Here is a 16,972-nt window from a genome sequence, read left to right on the forward strand (position 1 = left end):
GATGCAGCTCCTGACTGAAGAAGGGATGAGTTGGGTCAGAGGGTCGTGGATGCAACTCCTGACTGAAGAAGGGATGAGTTGGGTCGGAGGGTCGTGGATGCAGCTCCTGACTGAAGAAGGGATGAGTTGGGTCAGAGGGTCGTGGATGCAACTCCTGACTGAAGAAGGGATGAGTTGGGTCGGAGGGTCGTGGATGCAGCTCCTGACTGAAGAAGGGATGAGTTGGGTCAGAGGGTCGTGGATGCAACTCCTGACTGAAGAAGGGATGAGTTGGGTCGGAGGGTCGTGGATGCAGCTCCTGACTGAAGAAGGGATGAGTTGGGTCAGAGGGTCGTGGATGCAGCTCCTGACTGAAGAAGGGATGAGTTGGGTCGGAGGGTCGTGGATGCAGCTCCTGACTGAAGAAGGGATGAGTTGGGTCAGAGGGTCGTGGATGCAACTCCTGACTGAAGAAGGGATGAGTTGGGTCGGAGGGTCGTGGATGCAGCTCCTGACTGAAGAAGGGATGAGTTGGGTCGGAGGGTCGTGGATGCAGCTCCTGACTGAAGAAGGGATGAGTTGGGTCAGAGGGTCGTGGATGCAACTCCTGACTGAAGAAGGGATGAGTTGGGTCGGAGGGTCGTGGATGCAGCTCCTGACTGAAGAAGGGATGAGTTGGGTCAGAGGGTCGTGGATGCAGCTGCTCCTCTCTAGGTCTCTCTGCCCCTCTACTGTGGGTAGGCCATCAGACAACCAGACCCAATACTGTTGATAACACTTCAGTTACACGATCAAGTGTTAATAAAATGTTATGCTGCTGCTGCGGCAGTACTGTTGATATTTAAACTAGGTAGCCAACAACACACACTTGACCGGTGACTGCTTCTCAAGACATGAGTGTTTGGATACCGGGGGCGTGCGAGCTCCGTACAGGGCAGACCAACAGGTGCAACCAACCAACAGCCGGGGGTGGCGAACTTGACGTCAAGGCGACTTACCTTGGATTCAGAACAAAATTTAAAAAAATGTCACCACCCACAAAGGGCACTTGGCGAGTGGTAGAGCAAAGGGCTAGGTGCTCTGAACAGGTAGACCCCGATCTGTGCACGTGCCTGCCATGGTTACTAACGCCCAACACATCAGTGCTCTCAGTATGAACCCAAATATCAAGCACCACCCCTGTGTGTGTGTGTGCCTTTGCATATGTGTCATAAAGACAGGAGGTTATTACAGGATGCCTCAGATGGCAGTCTAGTGTTTGGTGGGAAAGTCACCACTGGGTGTTGAGTTTCATGGGAACATTCCTAACCTCCTACTGACCCCTTCAGGCACCAAGAGGAACCAGCACGCCTGAGTCCAACTTATTCCCCTCCCCTCCCCTCCTTGTCCCCATTCTAAATCGAGACCACACAAACCTCCCCAAATACCCTTAACTAGCCTACACCCCTCCCTCCCCTCCCCTGGTCCTCCAGATGCAGCCTCTTCACCTGTCCATCTCCTTTTTATCAAGGCCATATAAGGCTGCTGGTTCTCTGGGTGCGTTGCCTCTGACCTGGCCACCGTAACCATCCAGTGGTAATTAGGTTTGTTTGCTGTGTGATCTCTGGCCTTTGGTTGTGTTGAACTCCCACATGTGTTTGGATATGGGGGATGGTTAGAGAGGTGAGGAGGGAGGATTGAGCCCAGGGGGAGTTGGAACCAGCTAGAGAGAGAATGGATGGTTTTTGGGAGTAGTGCCAGTCCTGAAGCGAGACAAACATGAATGAGAGGTAGGTTAGGTCAGGGGTGAGAGGTCGATGAGAGAGGGATGTGGGCTACCTGAACAGTCTTCTTGATCCGTAGGGATGGCCCTGGGTAATCCTTGGAGTACAGGTCAGTCAGGAAGAGGGAGTTGATGAGAGTGGATTTCCCCAATCCTGACTCACCTATGGGAGGAGTTAAGGAGATCAGACATCAGTTACATTGTCAATCCATGTCATCCACCAACACCATAGCTAAAATAACATAGGTAAAACCAACATGTTTCAGCATACAGTTAAGCCTTCATTTGCCTATGCATACACTTCAACACACTTACTAACATCATACACACCCTGTAGTGACACAGTCACAGTCTAAGGTTTGAAGTTAATCTCTGTCCCAAAGAACTGCAGCACAGGATATACAAAGCTGATTCCGTGTCTCACTGGGAAAGGTCAAAAGTGCATCTGCCAGAGAGTCAGCGTGAAGTCGGAGGGAATAAAACACCATCTCTCTTCCCAATGTTCCTTCCCCTTTCTTCCCACCCTGACATTGGAATCATTCGGCATGTTGACTGTTTGACTATATGACCCATTAGTTTACAGATCACACATCTCCCACTTACATGTTACAGTGACTAATGAGTGGGCATCTGGCAAACTGTGCTGGGGAGTGACTGCTCCAGTGTTCAGGGGGTAGGGGATGGTAAAAGGAAGTTTGCCTGGCATGCTCCAGCAGGACCAACCCACTAGCAGCTGAGCAACAGCAGCACTACCACTATGGTCCCAGCAGGGGGCACCCCACCACAAGTCAACCCATACTACTGCTCCAAGACATGTTCTTGGGGTTAAGGGGATCACTTATTGGAAATTGTAACAGCACAACATAAAACAAACTTGAGGGGAGGTTCATGGGGCCCTCTCTCTTCCATCAATACTGCCTGATAATGACTGACTGTTAAGATGAGTGGGGTTGTATGTGTTCATCTCTGCATACAATACTACATTACATTTACAACCAAATCATCTGCCACCACAAATTATGATGACTGAATCCCAGATAATTATCAGGTTGTCCTGAACAGTTGTGAAATCCTCAGATTCCAGTGTTTCTCTTAACCTTCACACAGACCCGCTCTTTGAGGTGCAGACTCTGGGCGGTTCCTCCGCACCAAGACACTTCTCAGCTCACTGCTGGCTGATAAACAGCACTAGATTACAGGATCCCTGGCTCTTTAAACACACTGTTTAACCAGGAGGTAACAGACACACTGTAACTGCTGGGTAAATCGACACATCCCAGCCCCTCGCCCATGCTGGAGGTGGTCACCCTTCCAAACCAGAAGGGGGGTGGGACGTAAGTGCATCTCCTACGTCTCTCTGAGGGGAATGGAGGGGGACCACAGAGGGTCAGGAGTGTGCAGCTAAAGCAGAGAAGACATGCCCTGGAGCCCGATAGAAGTTACAAAGGCATTCTAATGGAAGCCAGTCACACACAGCCAGTCACCCTCCCCTCTCTGTGGCCTTGAAATCTGGTATTGGGGATCATCTGTTTCTCTCTGCCTCTCATGCATGCAGCATGGATCTATAACACCCAGATAGAGAGAGACCCTGTTCTGAGTCTGGGTCCTGGGACATTCATCTGCGTTTTGGGTTTAATTAGTCACTGCGGAGAACAGAATTAGGATCACTGGATTAGAAAAAAATAAAATACAGGATACTTAAAAATAAAATAATAACTTTCAGAAATGCAATATTAACTCTATTGGAATCCTAGCATAGAAATGCAGCTGAAGAGCTTTCAGCTCTGGTCACTAGCCTAGAGCCTCCTCATCCTTTGTTAGTTTGAGGGTGAGTGTGACCGCTTGCTGATGTTGGCGAGAAAAGCAAATGAATAACCAAACACTGATACGTGGAGAAATAATATATCTATTATCCTTTATACAGTGGCAAGAAAAAGTATGTGAAATTGGAAATACCTGTATTTCTGCATAAATTAGTCATACAATTTGATCTGATCTTCGTATAGGTCACAACAATAAACAAAGTCTGCTTAAACTAATAACAAACAATTATATGTTTTCATGTCTTTATTGAACACACCGTGTAAACATTCACAGTGCAGGGTGGAAAAAGTACATGAACCCTTGGATTTAATAACTGGTTGACCCTTTGGCAGCAATAACCTCAACCAAACGTTTTCTGTAGTGGAGGATCAGACCGGCACAACAGTCAGGAGGAATTTTGGACCATTCCTCCTTACAAAACTGTTTCAGTTCAGCAATATTCTTGGGACGTCTGGTGTGAACTGCTTTTGAGGTCATGCCACAGTATCTCAAATCAGGTTGAGGTCAGGACTCTGACTGGGCCACTCCAGAAGGCATATCATCTTCTGTTGAAGCCATTCTGCTGTTGATTTACTTCTGTGTTTTGGGTCGTTGCCCTGTTGAAGCTCAACAGAAGTTGGGTGACGCAATTGGCGGACAGACAGCCTAACATTCCCCTGCAAAATGTCTTGATAAACTTGGGAATTCATTTTTCTGTTGATGATAACAAGCTGTCCAGGCCCTGAGGCAGGAAAGCTGCTCCCTCCACCATACTTTACAGTTGGGATGAGGTTTTGATGTTGGTGTGCTGTGCCTTTTTCTCTCCACACAGTGTGTTCCTTCCAAACAACTCAACTGTAGTTTCATCTGTCCACAGAATATTTTGGAACATCCAGGTGCACTTTTACAAACTTCAGATTTGCAGCAATGTTTTTTTTTTGGGACGACAGAGGCTTCTTCCGTGGTGTCCTCCCATGAAAACCTCTTTAGTGTTTTATGAATTGTAGACTCGTCAAGAGATGTTAGAATGTTCCAGAGATTTCTGTAAGTCTTTAGCTGACACTATTATACTTAACCTCATTGAGCATCCTGCACTGTGCTCTTGCAGTCCTCTTTGCAGGATGGCCACTCCTAGGGAGAGTAGCAACAGTGCTGAACTTTCTCAATTTATAGACAATTTGTCTTACTGTGGACTGATGAACATCAAGGCTTTTAGAGATACTTTTGTAACACTTTCCAGCTTTATGCAAGTCAACAATTCTTCATCTTAAATCTTCTGAGATCTCTTCAGGCAATGCTTCTTGTGAATAGAAAACTCACATTTTGTGAGCAAGGCAGCTCTAACTAACATCTCCAATCTCATTGATTAGACTCCAGGTTAGCTGACTGACTCCAAGTAGGCTAATGACTTCTCCAAAAGCTAAGGGTTCAGATACTTTTTCCAACCTACACTGTGAATGTTTAAATTATGTTTTCAATATAGACAAGAAAAATACAATAATTTGTGTTTTATTAGTTTAAGCACACTATGTTTGTCTATTGTTGTGACTTAGATTAAGATCAGATCAAATTTGATGACCAATTTATGCAGAAATCCAGGAAATTCCAAAGGGTTCACATACTTTTCCTAGACTCTGTATGCCTATTATTACCAAAAAGAGCTTGAACCATTTCCTACCATCTAAAAACCAACCCCTACTTCATCTTCCCTCCATCCCCCTCATGCTGCTGTCCCAGATCAATTACACCACCCTGGCCCCCATCTCCCCAAACCCTTCACTTAAATGGTGCATTTCCAGTCAGGATTTACCATGGTGTTTTACCCAAAAGGCTCAGACTTTTCTGTTTCTATATCGCGGGCCGGCACCAGTCTCTCTCTGGGCCATGGCTCCGGAGAACCTGCTCTCAGTTAGGGCCAAAGCCAGGCAACTGGTACTTTTCAGCTTGAATTTACATTTATTTTTTATTTTACCTTTATTTAACTAGGCAAGTCAGTTAAGAACAAATTCATATTTTCAATGACGGCCTAGGAACTGTGGGTTAACTGCCTGTTCAGAGGCAGAACAACAGATTTGTACCTTGTCAGGGATTTGAACTTTTCAGTTACCCAGTCCAATGCTCTAACCACTAGGCTATCCACTAGGCTACGCCTTTTCACAAAGCAACTGTTTTGATTATGCAGAGGTTGTTGATTCTGCTCACTGTCAGCCCTAGCTATGGAAACAACTTCCCTAGCACAACATAATGGTGTATACACTAGTGTAACACTGTTTCAGTGGAAAAGCAGCAAGAGAGCCACAACAGCCCAGCCACAACACAGGGTACTAACCAAACACCGAATAGAACTGCTCCAAAGAGGATGCATCACAAATTACAAGTTGGTCCATATATTATGACGACATTTTAGACTTGAGTTTTTTTTGAGCTGTTCGGGCACACAATATCTTTTCTGGAGGCAAGCTGTAGTTCGGGGCCGAAGTCTACACCTCTTCGCCGGTGATTGGTCAACAGCAGGGATTCTTCAATAAAGTCTGTTGTCATTGAATAAGAAACCACTTGTTTCATGCAACAACAAAAAAATATGAAAAATAAAATTGCACGACAAATCTCCTCGGCAAAAACGTCAAAATTATTATTTTTAATTTCACCTTTATTTAACCAGGTAGACTAGTTGAGAACAAGTTCTCATTTGCAACTGCAACATGGCCTAGATAACGCAAAGCAGTGTGACACAGACAAGAGTTACACATGGAGTAAACAATAAACAAATCAATAACCGAGTAGAAAAAATAAAGTCTATATACAGTGTGTGCAAAAGGCATGAGGACGTAGGCAATTAATAGGCCATAGGAGCGAATAGTTACAATTTAGCAGATTAACACTGGAGTGATAAATGAGCAGATGATGTGCAAGTAGAGATACTGGTGTGCAAAATAGAAAAGTAAATAAAATAAAAACAGTATGGGGATGAGGTAGGTAGATTGGGTGGGTTATTTACAGATGGATTGTGTACAGTTGCAGCGATCAGTTAGCTGCTCAGATAGTTGATGTTTAAAGTTGGTGAGGGAAATAAAAGTCTCCAACTTCAGCGATTTTTGCAATTCGTTCCAGTCACTGGCAGCAGGGAACTGGAAGAAAAGGTGGCCGAATGAGGTGTTGGCTTTGGGGATGATCAGTGAGATATATCTGCTGGAACGTGTGCTACAGGTGGGTGTTGTTATTGTGACCAGTGAACTGAGATAAGGTGGAGCTTTACCTAGCATAGACCTATAGATGACCTGGAGCCAGTGGGTCTGGCAACGAATATGTAGCGAGGGCCGACTCGAGCATACAGGTCGCAGTGGTGGGTAGTATAAGGTGATTTGGTAACAAAACGGATGGCACTGTGATAGCTTCCATCACTACTCAGCAAACTGGATGCAGTCTATTTTGTGGATGACATCGCTGAAGTCGAGGATCGGTAGGATAGTCAGTTTTACCAGGGTAAGTTTGGCGGCGTGAGTTAAGGAGGCTTTGTTGCGAAATAGAAAGCTGATTCTAGATTTGATTTTGGATTGGAGATGTTTATTATGAGTCTGGAAGGAGAGTTTACAGTCTAGCCAGACACCTAGGTATTTATAGTTGTCCACATATTCTAGGTCGGAACTGTCCAGGGTGGTGATGCTAGTCGGGCGGGCGGGTGCGGGCAGCAAACAGTTGAAAAGCATGCATTTGGTTTTACTAGTGTTTAAGACCAGTTGGAGACCACGGAAGGAGTGTTGTATGGCATTGAAGCTTGTTTGGAGGTTAGTTAGCACAGTGTCCAAGGAAGGGCCAGAAGTATACAGAATGGTTTGTCTGCATAGAGGTGGATCAGGAAATGGCCCGCAGCAAGAGCGACATCATTGATATATACAGAGAAGAGTCGGCCCGAGAATTGAACCCTGTGGTACCCCCATAGAGACTGCCAGAGGTCCGGACAACATGCCCTCCAATTTGATACAGTGAACTCTGTCTGCAAAGTAGTTTGTGAACCAAGCGAGGCAGTCATTAGAAAAACCAACGATATTGAGTTTGCCGATAAGAATACGGTGATTGACAGAGTCGAAAGCCTTGGCCAGGTCGATGAAGACGGCTGCACAGTACTGTCTTTTATCGATGGCGGATATGATATCGTTTATTACCTTGAGCGTGGCTGAGGTGCACCCGTGACCGGCTCGGAAACCGGATTGCACAGCAGAGAAGGTACGGTGGGATTCGAAATGGTCAGTTTTTTAACTTGGCTTTCGAAGACTAGATAGGCATGGCAGGATGAATATAGGTCTGTAACAGTTTGGGTCTAGGGTGTCACCCCCTTTGAAGAGGGGGATGACCGCGGCAGTTTTCCAATCTTTAGGGATCTCGGACGATACGAAAGAGAGGTTGAACAGGCTGGTTATAGGGGTTGCAACAATGGCGGCAAATAGTTTTAGAAAGAGAGGGTCCAGATTATCTAGCCCAGCTGATTTGTACAGGTCCAGTTTTTGCAGCTCTTTCAGGACATCTGCTGTATAGATTTGGGTGAAGGAGAAGCTGGGGAGGGCTTGGGCGAGTAGCTGTGGGGTGGGAGGGGAGCTGTTGCCCGGGGTTGGAGTAGCCAGGAGGAAGGCATGGCCAGCCGTTGAGAAATGCTTATAGAAATTTTCGATTATCATGGATTTATCAGTGGTGACCGTGTTACCTAGCCTCAGTGCAGTGGGCAGCTGGGAGGAGGTGCTCTTGTTCGCTATGGACTTTAGTGTCCCAAAACCTTTTGGAGTTCGAGCTACATGATGCGAATTTCTGCTTGAAGAAGATAGCCTTTGCTTTCCTGACTGACTGTGTGTATTGGTTCCTGACTTCCCTGAACAGGTACATATCGCAGGGACTATTCGATGCTATTGCAATCAGCCACAGGACGTTTTTGTGCTGGTCGAGGGCAGTCAGGTCTGGAGTGAACCAAGGGCTGTATCTGTTCTTAGTTCTAGATTTTTTGAATGGGGCATGCTTATTTAAGATGGTGAGGAAATTACTTTTAAAGAATGACCAGGCATCCTTGACTGACGGGATGAGGTCAATATCTTTCCAGGATACCCGGGCCAGGTCGATTAGAAAGGCCTGCTCGCAGATGTGTTTTAGGGAGCGTTTGATTGTGATGAGGGGTGGTCGTTTGACCGCCGACCCATAGCGGATACAGGCAGAGGCAGTGATCGCTGAGATCCTGATTGAAAACAGCGGAGGTGTATTTGGAGGGCAAGTTGGTCAGGATAATGTCTGAGGGTGCCCATGTTTACGGATTTAGGGTTCTACCTGGTGGGTTCCTTGATGCTTTGTGTGAGATTGAGGGCATCTAGCTTAGATTGTTGGACTGCCGGGGTGTTAAGCATATCCCAGTTTAGGTCACCTAACAGAGCGAACTCTGAAGCTAGATGGGGGGGGCGATCAATTCACAAATGGTGTCCAGGGCACAGCTGGGAGCGAGGGGGTCGATAGCAGGCGGGAACAGTGAGAGAATTATTTTTGGAGAGGTTCATTTTTTAAATTAGAAGTTCAAACTGTTTGGGTATAGACCTGGAAAGTATGACAGCCTGCAAAGTTCTCTCTCTGCAGTAGATTGCAACTCCTCCCCCTTTGGCAGTTCTATCTTGATGGAAAATGTTGTAGTTGGGTATGGAAATCTCAGAATTGTTGGTGGCCTTCCTAAGCCAGGTTTCAGACACGGCAAGGACATCAGGGTTGGCGGAGTGTGCTAAAGTAGTGAGTAAATCAAACTTAGGGAGGAGGCTCCTGATGTTGAAATGCATGAAACCAAGGCTTTTTCGATCACAGAAGTCAACAAATGAAGGTGCCTGGGGACACGCAGGGCCTGAGTTTACCTCCACATCACTCAAGGAACAGAGGAGGAGTAGGATGAGGGTACGGCTGAAGGCTATCAAAACTGGTCGCCTAGAGTGTTGGGGACAAAGAATAAAAGGAGCAGATTTCTGGGCGTGGTAGAATAGATTCAGGGCATAATGTGCAAACAGGGGTATGGTGGGGTGTGGCTACAGCAGAGGATGCCCAGGCACTGAGTGATGATAAGAGAAGTTGTATCTCTGGATAAGCTGGCTTTAATGTGTGGGAGGTGGGACAAAGGAGGTATAATGAGTGGAACTTGGGGCTCCATTGTAAACGAAAACAATGATAACTAACCTAAACAACAGTATACAAGGCATATTGACATATGAGAGAGACATACAGCGAGACAAAGTAATCACAGGTGTTGATTTGGAGAGCTAGCTAAGACAACAACGGGTGAGACAACAACAGCTAGTCAGCTAAAACAACAACAGGTAAAATGGCGATGAATGGGCAGAGAGGGTTGTTAAAATAAACAAAATGGAGTACAGTGATTAATGGACAGTCCAGCAGGTATCAGCTATGTAGCCAAGTGATCATAGGGTCCAGGGGGCAGCAATAGATGGAACAGGGAAGCCGCGGAGTAGTCGCTACTACATTAGCGACACAGCGTTTAAAGTTAGTAGCCCGGGGCTAGTAGATGCGTCTGCTCCGACGGAGGCCAGTTGAAGGCACAGCGGATGGAATATTCGTCGACAGACCAGTCGTAGTGGTGCGGTTGGGTGCCGTGTCGACTAAGGATCCAAGCCAGATGGCGAAAGAGGTATTGTAGTTGTAGTAATTTAGTGTTCTAGCCGGGAGATGCGCCTGTCTCACAGCTAACTGGTGCTAGCTTCGGGGCAGGGGCTTTAGCCACTATTGCCACTTGGTAGCAGCGGTGATCCGGTGCCAAGGTCCAGAGCTTACGGCAATTATCTGGTGGAGTAGTATGTTCTAGCCGTGTTTGGGTCGAGTCCGGGTGAACAACTGAGTAGGCCGAGATAGCTTCGGTACTGGGTAACTCGGTGGGTGCTAGATAGCTGTGAAGATCAGGAGTAATGGTCCAGGGTTTACGGTATGAATCCGGCGTTGTAGTGGAGAGACAGTCCATTACTGCTAGGCTGGCGAGTATTATCCAAGCTAAAAAAAAAAGGGCTGGTATCTGTGCAGAAGGTAAAGGCTGCTAGCAGTGGCTAACAATGACTAAATAGCTTTAGTTAATTAGCTTCTGATGGCTAGGTGGTTCTTGCTATAAGGTCTAAAGAAAATGTAAAATAATAGCGGTTCCGTATCACATTGGGTGAGGCAGGTTACCGGAAGGTATAATTGAACTAAAATGGAGAAGAGATTGAACATAAAATTGAAATATATACAAAAAATACAAAAGTACACGAGAGGACGAACAAAACACATCTGCACTGCTACGACATCTTGGAATAATATTTTAGTTGGATGTAAAATTGCACGACTAAAATGTCCTCGGCAAAAACGTCAAAATTAATGACAGATTTATTGAGTTATCTTAGATTCTGGCTATTTTGAGGAAGTGTATACTGGCTATACTGGCTATGGTGTCTCAAACAGTACTATTGTGTTTTTTTATCATTTTTCAAGCGAGCACACTAGTTTGGTTTGCCAGATATCAGCATTAACCTAATGCAGAGCCTGGAATGGAAAAAATGGAACGGTTTCAAACAAACATTTATTACATTCCAGCCATTACAATGAGCCTGTCCTCCTATAGCGCCTCCCACCAGTCTCCCCTGACCCTATGGTAACTCATGGGGGTCAAAATCATGGTACAACAACAGTTGACATACCACATACAGTTAGTTGTGACAGTGGCTGTTCTGTGGTACAAACTAGCTGACAGCTTTGACCAATGATAGTCTCACTCACCTCACACCCCCCCCCGGAGGGCAAGTCCAAATGAATTAGCCTTCCTCTCAGTTAACCTCTTACACTTATGGTGGCGCTATTTCATTTTTGGAAGAAAAACGTTCCCGTTTTAAACAAGATATTTTGTCACAAAAAGATGCTCGACTATGCATATAATTGCTACTGTTCGAAAGAAAACACTCTGACGTGTCCAGAAATACAAATATCTTCTCTGTGCGTGCCCTTTAACGTGAGCTTCAGGCAAAACCAAGATGACTTGGCATCCAGGAAATGACAAGGATTTTTGAGGCTCTGTCTTTCATGATCTCCTTATATGGCTGTGAACGCAAGAGGAATGAGTCTGCCCTTTCTGTCGTTTCCCCAAGGTGTCTGCAGCATTGTGACGTATTTGTAGGCAGATCGTTGGAAGATTGACCATAAGAGACCACATTTACCATGTGTCCGCCCGGTGTCCTGCGCCGAAATTGGTGCGCAAAAGTCACCTGCCAGTATTTTTCCATGGGGCACAGAGAGAGAAGCAAGCTTCCATGAACTGCATGTCAATGAAGAGATATGTGAAAAAACACCTTGAGGATTGATTCCAAACAACGTTTGCCATGTTTCGGTCGATATTATGTAGTTAATCCGGAAAAGTTTCACGTTGTAGGTGACTGCATTTTCGGTTCGTTTCGGTAGCCAGGCGCAATGTAGAAAACGGAACGATTTCTCCTACACACAGACGCTTTCAGGAAACACTGCGCATTTGGTATGTGGCTGGGAGTCTCCTCATTGAAAACATCAGAAGCTCTTCAAAGGTAAATGATTTTATTTATTTGGTTATCTGGCTTTTGTGAAAATGTTGCGTGCTACATGCTACACAAAATGCTATGCTAGCTTTGCATACTCTTACACAAATTAGTCAATTTCTATGGTTCAAAAGCATATTTTGAAAATCTGAGATGACAGTGTTGTTAAGAAAAGGCTAAGCTTGAGAGCAAACGCATTATTTTAATTTTATTTGCGATTTTCAGAAATCGTTAACGTTGCGTTATGCTAATGAGCCTGAGGCTTAGTCACAATCCCGGATCCGGGATGGGGAGTTTCAAGAGGTTAATTAAATACTGGTTCACATGATCTCTGGAAACACACTCTCCATAAATAGACCCTGTCCCTGATGACCCAGAGCTGCATGGATGGATGGCTGGTTGAACCCCCTTTCACCCCCCTCTTTCTTTCATTACAAGAACATTAACTGAGCAGTGTGAGGGGGACAGAGGGAGAGACTAAGAGTCAGGTGAAGAGAAAATGCAGATAGGGAGGGAGCGGATGTAGAGTAGTGAAGAACCGTTAGAGAGCGACTGATTGAAAGGGCTATGGGGACAGACATACAGATGGACACACAGGGTACATTTCCCAGGAGATTATTAACATTCCTGGCTTTTTATCTCTACTTTCTTCCTGTCAACATACTAATGGCCAACCAAAAATTACCCATGGGGCAGCAGCTGGCCCTCGACATCCTGACAGGCCCCTTTACCCAGCGCCCCTCCCGTGCCCGGCCAGACCCCTTGCTCCTCTCTCCTCTCCTCACCCAACAGAAAGGGGCTCCTGGTGCTTATAGTCGGTATGCCTGTAGCTCTTTACCAATGACAAACACAGAGCTCTCCTCCCCTAACTAACAGACATGTGGGCTTGAATCGGAGACAATTGAGACATCTGGCCGACACACACTAAAAAGAGAAGGGAGAAAGAGGGGGAAGGGAGAGGCAAGAAAGGGTAAGAGGGGGAAGGGAAGAGAGAGAATGTGAGTGGGGATGTTTCAGTGGGACTGAATTCAGTAGATAAACTCTATTGTTCAGGAGAAAAGGGATGGCTGCAGTAGGGTCAAAGGTCATCTCAATTGTGATAAAGATCTGCAACTCACAAGGATGGACATAGGGCAATCTTGATAACCTCAAACTGTTATAAATGATTAGCAAGTGTATTGAGTCCAAAGAGAAATACTCTGGTAGCCTTACAGATAGATTGGCTACACTCCACTGACTATAAAGACCTGATCTTAAAATAGACAATGTGAGCCAGTTTCTAGAGATGTGAGAGAGAGTGAGTAATGTATAAAAGTTTAACTTTGAACCTCTGAGTCTAAACAGAAACAGCACGTGTGAGGTCATTCAGGACATGTGCACACTCTGTAGCAGCAGCGCCTCCCACACACAGTCACTCACACACCCAGCAGCAGTCCCACTGATCACACACATTATCCTGCTGTGTCTTACTGCCAAGGGCCATAATAAATCATTGAGAAATACATTTCTCAATTACTTTCTTAGTGGCTCTGTCATCTTGTAATGTAATGTGATGAGACTTCCTTTACGATTCACCTGGAACATCGATTTCTGAAAACATCCTTTCTTTTCATGGTTCTATGCTTCTAAGGTAATGCTATCCTTTTGGTCAGTGAACAGTAAACAAGGGTTAGCAGATGACAGTAAAAAGATGAGTTGGATGAAACCAATAGGTGAAAATAGACTGCCATTGAATATGGGATGGTGGAGGACTGTTATATAGGCTAGGGGAAGATGAATGGGTAGTAGAGGAGATGTGGGCCAAGCCAAGGCCTCAGTACAAACACTGGTGAGTGAACTACACAAAGAAAACTACAGTTAATCCCATAGATTACTCAGCCAAAGCCTGGGTCCCCTGCCAGGTCAGCAAGCAAGCCAGTCAGAGCTAAGCCTGTCAGACCTTCTTATCAGAACGCACACAGAGAGCTTACACACAACCAGGAGACAGACAGGCAGGCAGGCAAGTAGACAGACATAATGGCTGACAGGAGATAACAGACTGGGATCCACTGCTAGGCACTGACTGTGAGTAAAGAGAAGCTACACTTCCAAGTGTTGTGCAGGGTTGTAAATTCTTAGGTCTTGTGAGGTGAGTTGTTATAGTGGGCTGTTTAGACTCCACTTTGTTCCTACAGTAGATCATGGATTTGGATAACCTTGTACAGCAGCACGGATCTTTCCAATCTTTCCAAAGTTAGCTACAGAAACTGCCAGCTGGCCAAAAAGCCAGGAAACAGGTTTAAATCCTTTCCAGATTTTTGGAGGGAAAAAAATTGTCCCGAGCAAAAGTTCTGTGGCATCAGTCTCAGAGTGACAGCGGAACAGTGGAGACACTTCCAAGCGACTGGGCTCTAACAAGCGAGTGGATTCACTTTGTCAAGACCCAGACAGATCCCTAGCCTGTCAAAACAGTGAACCCAGCTGGCTTCCATTACAGCCAATCTTCACACAGCTACAGCTCACTCTACTTGCTTGAAAGTGCACTCTCTAACACTCTCACAGTGATAGAGGTAGAGTTTCGCAATAGTGTGCATCTAAATGTGTTATATTGAGTTGCACCCCTTTTGGCCTCAGAACAGCTTCAATTCGTCAGGGCATGGACTCTACAAGGTGTCAAAAGCCTTCCACAGGGATGCTGGCCCATGTTCACTCCAATGCTTCCCACAGCTGTGTCAAGTTGGCTGCATGTCCTTTGGGTGGTGGACCATTCTTGATACACACAGGAAACTGTTGAGCGTGAAAAATCAAGCAGCATTGCAGATCTTGATACAAACTGGTGCACCTGGCTCCTACCACAACCCGTTCAAAAGGCACTTAAATATTTTGTCTTGCCCATTCACCCTGTGAATGGCACACATACACAATCCATGTGTCAACTGTCTCATGGCATAAAAAAATCCTTCTTTAACTGGTCTCCTCCCACTCAACTACACTGACACAAGTGATATCAATAAAGGATCATAGCTTTCACCTGGTCAGTCGGTGTCATGGAAAGAGCAGGTGTTCTTAATGTTTTGTACACTCAGTGTCTCTCACTGTCTCTCTCAAACACTTTTGTGCTTGTTCGCTCTTCCACACTTCACATGTTGTACGTGTAACGTTTGGCCCAGCTGGGGTATGCAGTGGTTAGAATTAAAGAATTAAAGAGAGGCCCATATGTAACAAGGCTGAAAGTAGGGATGGAATGATTCACAGATAAACATTTGAACCGGGAACCGATGCGTAACATGCGAGTGCATTGGTCCGCGGAAGCATGCATCCATAAGAAAACCAATTCAAATGTTTTACTCATTCATTTCGGCCTCATTCTGAAAATACATCTAATCTGTTGTGACTGAATTGATGCTCCCTCTTCTTCAGCCTATCAAACTCATGCATGTAACGGAGTATGACGTTGATCTACAAGTCAGATAACAACTGTGTACACTTTGCATTAGACGCAGCTGCTCGCGGCAACGACAGGTAGGCCTACCCGATCCCTGTTCGAAAATTCGTAGGCTACATCTACACAGCACCTTCAGCATTCAGATGTTTGTAAAATGGCTTTCACAAAATATTAAATAATAGGCTTCATTAATTGAGGGACAACCAATGTAATTTGCTGGGTCACTGTTACCAAATGCATTTTTTACCAGAAGAGCTGTGTAGGATACAGGAGGGGTCACATTTCACATCTTGCTGATTGCACATTAACTACTGATTGGGACTTTGATTGCCAGGTTCACCGTACTAAATGACAACTGTCAGTGCTTTTGGTCATTTTTACATGAACAGGGTAAAGGTGTTATTTAATAACACGGACAGGAATAATTATTTGCGATTCGCACTGGTCGGGACTCTCCTCCGTAACGCCTTGATCACACCAATGGAACTCTGTGTTTGCATTGCAGAGGATGTTACGCCTTGATCACACTGACAGTGTCTTGTGTTTTGGTACACCAGAAGTAAACTCAGCAAAAAAATAAATGTCCTCTCACTGTCAACTGTGTTTATTTTCAGCAAACTTAACAATGTGTAAAAATTTGTATGAACATAACAGACATAAATTGAACAAGTTATACATAACATTACATAACATTACATAACATTACATTACATACATACATGTGACACACCGCCCCAGACCATGACGGACCCTCCACCTCGATCCCTCTCCAGAGTACAGGCCTCTGTGCAATGCTCATTCCTTCGACGATAAACGCGAATCCGACCATCACCATCACAGACAAAACCGCGACTTGTCAGTGAAGAGCACTTTTTGCCAGTCCTGTCTGGTCCAGGGATGGTGGGTTTGTGCCCATAGGCGACATTGTTGCCAGTGATGTCTAGTTAGGACCTGCCTTACAACAGGCCTACAAGCACTCAGTCCAGCCTCTCTCAGCCTATTGTGGACAGTCTGAGCACTAATGGAGGGATTTTGCATTCCTGGTGTAACTCGGCAGTTGTTTCCATCCTGTACCTGTCCCGCAGGTGTGATGTTCAGATGTACCGATCCTGTGCAGCTGTTGTTACACGTGGTCTGCCACTGCGAGGACGATCAGCTGTCCGTCTTGTCTCCCTGTAGTGCTGTCTTATGCGTCTCACAGTACGGACATTCCAATTTATTGCCCTGGCCACATCTGCAGTCATCATGCCTCCTTGCAGCATGCCTAAGGCACGTTCACGCAGATGAGCAGGGACCCTGGGCATCTTTCTTTTTGTGTTTTTCAGAGTCAGTAGAAAGGCCTCTTTAGTGTCGTAAGTTTTCATAACTGTGACCTTAATTGCCTACCGTCTGTAAGCTGTTAGTGTCTTAACAACCGTTCCACAGGTGCATGTTCATTAATTGTTT

General features: G+C 45.5%; 1 protein-coding gene across 2 annotated transcripts in view; it reads right to left on the minus strand.

Moving 5' to 3' along the window:
• The window catches only part of LOC135524499 (septin-7-like), a 38,877-nt gene that overhangs the window by 10,928 nt on the left and 10,977 nt on the right, over positions 1–16,972 (minus strand). For both annotated transcript variants that reach the window (XM_064952083.1, XM_064952082.1), the window contains exon 3: positions 1,798–1,904. In XM_064952083.1, coding sequence (XP_064808155.1) covers positions 1,798–1,904 — 107 coding nt within the window. The remainder of the gene's footprint in view (positions 1–1,797; positions 1,905–16,972) is intronic.

Source organism: Oncorhynchus masou, chromosome 31 (genome assembly GCF_036934945.1).
Source record: "Oncorhynchus masou masou isolate Uvic2021 chromosome 31, UVic_Omas_1.1, whole genome shotgun sequence".
NCBI classification, from domain to species: Eukaryota; Metazoa; Chordata; class Actinopteri; order Salmoniformes; family Salmonidae; genus Oncorhynchus; species Oncorhynchus masou.